The 6,249-nt window shown below is 44.9% G+C and overlaps 1 protein-coding gene across 1 annotated transcript; it reads right to left on the bottom strand.

The window, feature by feature from the left end:
• Positions 1 to 406: 406 nt before the first annotated feature.
• LOC112117215 (sulfotransferase 1 family member D1-like) lies at positions 407 to 6,005 on the bottom strand (the record flags this gene model as incomplete). Its single annotated transcript, XM_026647060.1, has 5 exons — positions 5,834 to 6,005; positions 4,208 to 4,333; positions 2,984 to 3,081; positions 2,573 to 2,699; positions 407 to 529 (listed from the first exon to the last, which is right to left on the bottom strand). Coding segments are annotated over exons 1-5 (622 nt in total), but the record flags the coding sequence as incomplete, so codon positions are not given.
• Positions 6,006 to 6,249: the final 244 nt, after the last annotated feature.

Below are 6,249 nucleotides of genomic sequence, written 5' to 3'. Positions count from 1 at the left end.
CACATCTGGAAACTACTAAAAGGTGCTGGTACAACGTCACTTTTTCAACCCGGGTGGTGGGGATTGGGGACAGTGAGAATGGAGGGGTTTGGCATTTCCTTTTAAAGGGAGATTCCTAATCTTCCAAATCTGTGTGTGTGTAATATTATTGGGAATCACCAGATAGCAGTATTGCAAATTATATTGGCTAGTTCTGTTTATTTGAATGTATAGGAGTTGGATCTTGGAGACATGCCTATTGTCAGCTGTGATGTAGTTCTTTTCAGAAGTTGAGCATATTACCTGTGAAGCCTGATCCCTCTGCCTGATTCTTTTGCTCTCTGAATAAGTATTGTTGATAGGCATAGCTGCTTCCTACTTGTTATACTCATGCAAACAAACAACGCATGTGGGGCCAAAACATTACATGAGTTTATATTCTTTCCCTCCCGCACCTCTTTCATGTCCTCATAGAACAGGTACAGAATCGGCTTGTCCTTTCTCTTCTCCCACCAGCCTTTCACATGATCATACCAAGGTCCAAACACAACTAAATCAAAGAGAGAGGAGTATAAGAGAAGGGAAACATTCACATTTAATATGGATTCACTGTGATATCAGCAAAGAAGTCAGATTAAATAGTGAATATTTTGGGTGACTCCCAAAAACCCCATAATGGCACAATCATACCAGGATAATGGGTTGATAGGGAAATAAGGGGGTGCTGGATGTCTTGAGACACCCCTTTTAACACAACTAATTCCCATCCCCCCTCCAGGAACGGATAACTTGAGACTTTAGCTAGGCAAGCAGACTGCCTGAGCATCTAAGGCCTGGTCTACACTATGGGGTTAGGTCGAATTTAGTCGCATTAGGTCGATTTAAAAATGAATGCGTCCACACAATCAACTCCGTTTTGTTGACCTAAAGGGCTCTTAAAATCGACTTCTGTACTCCTCCCCGGCAAGGGGAATAGCACTAAAATCGACTTTGCTGGGTCAAATTTGGGGTAGTGCAGACGCAAATCGATGGTATTGGCCTCCGGGAGCTATCGCAGAGTGCTCCATTGTGACCGCTCTGGACAGCATTTTGAACTCCAATGCACTAGCCAGGTACACAGGAAAAGCCCTGGGAACTTTTGAATTTCATTTCCTGTTTGGTCAGCATGGCGAGCTCAGCAGCACAGATGACGATGCAGTCCCCCCAGAAACATTGAGCGTAGAATATTTCTACGCTCCCCCTATCATCTCCGTCCCTGAGGTTATTGCAGATTAGAAGGTGAATAAAACGCACTCGTGATGACATGTTTTCCGAGCTCATGCAGTCCTCCTGCACTGATAGGGCACAGCTTAATGCATGGAGGCATTCAGTGGCAGAGGCCAGGAAAGAATTAAGTGAGCACGAAGAGCGGAGGCAGGACGTGATGCTCAGGCTAATGGGGGAGCAAATGGACATGATGAAGCGTCTGTGGGGGGAGCAAACGGACATGATGAAGCGTCTGTTGAAGCTGCAGGAAAGCCAACAAGAGCACAGACCCCCGCTGCATCCACTCTATAACCGCCTACCCTCCTCCCCATGTTCCACAGCTTCTTCACCCAGACACCCAAGAACGCAGGGGGGGAAGGCTCTGGGCACCCAGCTACTCCACTGCAGAGGATGGCCCAAGCAATAGAAGGCTGTCATTCAAACAGTTTGTTTTTTAGTGTGGCTACAATAAGCAATATGACCTTGGACTTTCCTCCTCCCCCACCCAACCCAGGCTACCTTGTCCATTATCTCATTTTTTTTTTAATTAATAAAGAAAGAACGCATGGCTTCAAAACAATAGTTACTTTATTTCGAAGTGGGGAGGGTGGTTGGCTTACAGGGAATTAAAATCAACAAAGGGGATGGGTTTGCATCAAGGAGAAACACACACAACTGTCACACTGAAGCCTGGCCAGTCATGAAACTGGTTTTCAAAGCCTCTCTGATGCGCAGCACGCCTATCTGTGCTCTTCTAATCACCCTGGTGTCTGGCGCGAAACGATTGTCTGTCGTTGCTTTTACGGAGGGAGGGGCGACTGACGACATGTACCCAAAACCACCCGCGACAATCTTTTTGCCCCATCAGGCATTGGGAACTTAACCCAGAATTCCAATGGGTGGCGGAGACTGCGGGAACTGTGGGATAGGTACCCACAGTGCACCGCTCCATACGTCAATGCAAGCCCCGGTAATGAGGACGCACTCCGCCGAATTAATGCGCTTAGTGTGGACATACGCAATCGACTGTATAAAATGGATTTCTAAAAATCGACCTAATTTCGTAGTGTAGACATACCCTTAGGGATGTTCTAGGTGGATCCGGTTCTTGTTTCTGGACCAGAAACCAAGAAGTGGAGGTTGATGGGAGATGTGTTCATGTTCTTTTATCTTGCCCTGTAGGGGCTTCTGTCTAACTGAAATTTGGATACACTCATGGGAAGAGATTCTCATGTGGTATAATAAAGTATCTTTAGAGCAGCTGATAATCTGCTCCATAGTTCTTGGTTTAGCACTGTCACAGCCTGTGAGCTCAGTGTCGTAGGGAGAATCTAGCTTCAGGTTTTACCTTCCCCAGTTACAAACTTCTCCAGGAATTCATCCCAGGTGCCAGGCTCTGGATGCATCTTTGCCATTTGGTAGAAATGGTAATAAGAGACTGCCACATCCTTGGCATTTCGGGCAACGTAGATGATCTGTGGAGAAGAGAAGGATGTTTACCATGATCAATCGAGTCTATGTTAGAGTAGCAAAGCTGATTGAAAAACAAGAAAATAAATTTGCAAAAATATTTTCAGATTTCCCCCCACCCATATTTTCATTGAAATCTGACATATTTTCAATTCTAAACATTTCAGTTAGCTCTAACTCTGCGGGGCAGGAATTTTCTCTTGCTATGTGTATTCACAGAGTGTAGCGCAATGGGATGTCCATCTTGGTTGGAGCCTGTGCTACTGCAATGCAAAGAAATAATAATAACCTTGCAGTTGTTTTCCCAGAAGGAGTCAGGAAGGAGTTGAACAGGAAGATGGGTCTTTACTAACCGGGGAGAGGGCATTTTAGCCAGCTGTGCAACACCTAAAAAATACAAAAGGGATTAAATGAAAAAACAGGATTATTACAGCTTTGATCGTAAACTATTTATACTTAGAGGGCCACTGTTACGAAGAGAGGAATTGGGCCCGCAGCCTTTAATAATCCTGAGCTGCCATTCTGTCTCTCTCTACTGGATGAAGTCCAGATAGATGTGGATAAGGATAGAAGTAGATTTAAGCAACTAAAGAACCATATATTGGTTCTGAAAGTGGAGTTGGTGAAATCTCCCTCACTGCTGGGTAGGCATGTTGTGTGCACATCTGGCAGAGTTTCCACAGGGGGTAGTTTTCAGGAAGTCAGACTAGATCATCTAATCAGCCTTGTCCATCTCTAACTTTTCTGATTCTAGTGAAATGTACTTATGTGAAGCTGTATGAGAAATCTTCTCTCCCCCACCCCCGTCTTTTAATGAGGTGTGAATATAGCTCTGTAAAAACATAGTAGCACATATTAAAAATGTCAGGATGTGAACATATAATATTCGATACCCCTTTTAGGGCCAGATTTCAAAAGAGCTCAGCATCTAACAACTCCCCTTGCGAACAGTGAAAATCTCACCTTTAGGGTGGGATTTTCAAAAGAAAATATGCGAGTTAGGTGCTCAACCTCTGTTGACCATTACTGGGAATTCGGCACCTAATTCCTATAAACTCTTTTGAAAATCCCACTTTAATCCATTTTTGTATGAAGTTATTTTTAAAACATTTCAGTTCATATTGAAGTTCCTTGTGCACAGGATCCTAATACCATTGACAGTTTGCACTTATATATGGCCAGATCCAGTGGGGATCTTTCCATTGACTTCAGAGCACTACGGATCAGACGCAGAGTGCCTTTTATTCCAAAGAAGTCAGAGTGCTTTAGAAACAGTAGAGGCTAAATTCTATCCTCAGATCTATACATGCATCTCCCAACACAGTCAGGGAGATTTGCTTGTATATATCTGAGGACAGAATTTGGCACCAGTTAACCAACCCTCCCAACAGCCCAGGGAGGTAAGTATATATCCTCAAATTCAGTTTTGGGCAACACAATTCCTAAAGGGAGAGTTGTCAAAGCCGCAGCTCCAATCTCTCCGGGAGCCTGCCTGCAGTGTGTGAAGCTTTACCATTTGAAATTCCAGGGACGATCAGCTCCATGAAAGGGACCCGAAGGTAAATCGCATCCCGTTTACACTTCTCTGCATCACCGTTGTTATAGATCATGTCCACAATTTCACTGATCCAGGTTGTGCCTGGAAATATAAAGCAAACTCGCTAAATACTCTTCTAGCACGCAGTAGGCAGGTCATAAGCATGGAGTCAGATCCTCACCTGGTGTAAATTGAAGACAATGGAGTTATGCCAATTTACACCAGATGACAATCCCTTCTAGCCTATGGCCTTTAGCAATAGTCTTTGGGGGTGGTGAAATCAGTGCTCCTGGGCTTTCTTGGCCTGTGCTTGAATATGTGATGTCAGTAACAAAGTGACTCAAAGGGCCTATCATCATGGAAGTCCAATATCACCAAACTTGATATAACATCACAATGTTTCTGCTACTGCCTGAAGACCCAATGCAAATTTCCCACTAGGCTTGTGGGAAATAAACTACTCACAAATGGAGGTGTGAATTAATAGAATCCTGCCACCCTTCAGCGCTGAGCCTATGTTGAGAGCAAAAAGCCACTTCATCCATCCTGTGAAAGAAGAACTCACCTCCGGCTCATGTTGGTCAGTATCAAGTTGACAATTTCCCTTCCTGAACACTGAGTGAGGGCACTCCAGTGTCAGTCCGCAAAGTCTATAGCATTCAGCAACAGGACAGCCTATGGCTAAATGATGGTAAGAGAGCAACATGGAAGGAATATTTTGCCACTTTTTGAACACATCCCTGTTAGGACAAACACCCCTGTTGTGGTCTTATTCTCTTTCTATGCACAGCATTGTCACAGGGCATGGCTTCTCCCCAGCTTCCAAACACTCCCTGCCCTGCCAAGTCACCTTTGAGAAGGTTTATTTGAATAACACAGGCAAGAAGAGCAACAGAAAACAGTCTGGCACTCCTCCTCCTGGTAGTTCCTCACTGAGGTCTAATCAGCTCTGTTCCCTTCCTGGAGCAGTAGGCTCAGTGCTGCTTTCCTCAGCACCTTGCTCCAGGGACCCACTGCAGGAGTTAGCTCTACTCCACCATGGCTTCCCTTCCCCAGGCACAACCTATCCCACCCACTTCTTTCACCTCTTATTTCCTGCTCTCTGGCAGCCCTTTATAGGCCCAGGTGTAGCCCAGCCCCCTTTAATTGGCTGGATTGGGCTCACGTGCTCTGATGCAGGAGAGCAAGGCCCAGTTCTACTCACAGGGACCCAGAGCATGGGGTTGCATCCCTGACCATCTTGGCTAATAACCATTGATGGACCCATCCTCCATGAACTTATCTCGTTCTTTTTTGAATCCCATTATAGTTTTGGCCTGGAAGGCTTCTTAGCTTCTTCCCTACATGACAAGGTCAAGTAAAACCCATGTAGACTGCAGTGTTTTGAATAGGGTTCTTCAATAAAAAGGGATCACGAAGACACAGATGGAGGAGGCTTTGAGTAAGAGATTTCTATACTTAATGGAGGAATTGATAAAGGGGTTATGGTCTGAATGTGGCATACATGTGGCATAAGAGTTGGGCAATAGCCTCCATTTCTGCCCTGGGTTTGTGCCTTTTAGCTGCATAAGACGAATCTCCTAATAGATCAGTGGCACTCACCTGATTTCGGGTAGGTGGAAATGAGAAGGTCATCTGGCCTCGCCTGGAATGATTCCACCTGGGCCCATTCTTCAACAATACTCCAGAATAGGGGAACACCACAGACCATTTCTAATTTCCTCCTTAAGACACGTTCATTATTTTCCATTCTGGAAATGCTGGGCTAAAGGAAGAGAAAAGAAGGTAAATGGAAGTGATTTGCTTCCATTAAAAAGTGCTGGGAGACCCTCTCTTCCACTTAGCATTTATTTTGCACAGTGGAGTTTGGGAGACTTGTCAATATTAAATTGCTAGTGATAACCAGAGCAACATTCATGCTTGTGTAATAGTTTTAGGGCTTGTGTGCAATGTTGAATGTAGCCACTAGAGGGTGACATGGCAAAATAGACTTGAACCTATCCGCTGGAAGAGGGCAG

The sequence above is a fragment of the Terrapene carolina genome, unplaced genomic scaffold (assembly GCF_002925995.2).
Source record: "Terrapene carolina triunguis isolate 2854851 unplaced genomic scaffold, T_m_triunguis-2.0 Scaffold51017, whole genome shotgun sequence".
Taxonomy (NCBI): domain Eukaryota; kingdom Metazoa; phylum Chordata; order Testudines; family Emydidae; genus Terrapene; species Terrapene triunguis.
Note: the sequence above shows the minus strand (reverse complement) of the source record. Positions and strands in the feature narration are given on the sequence as shown.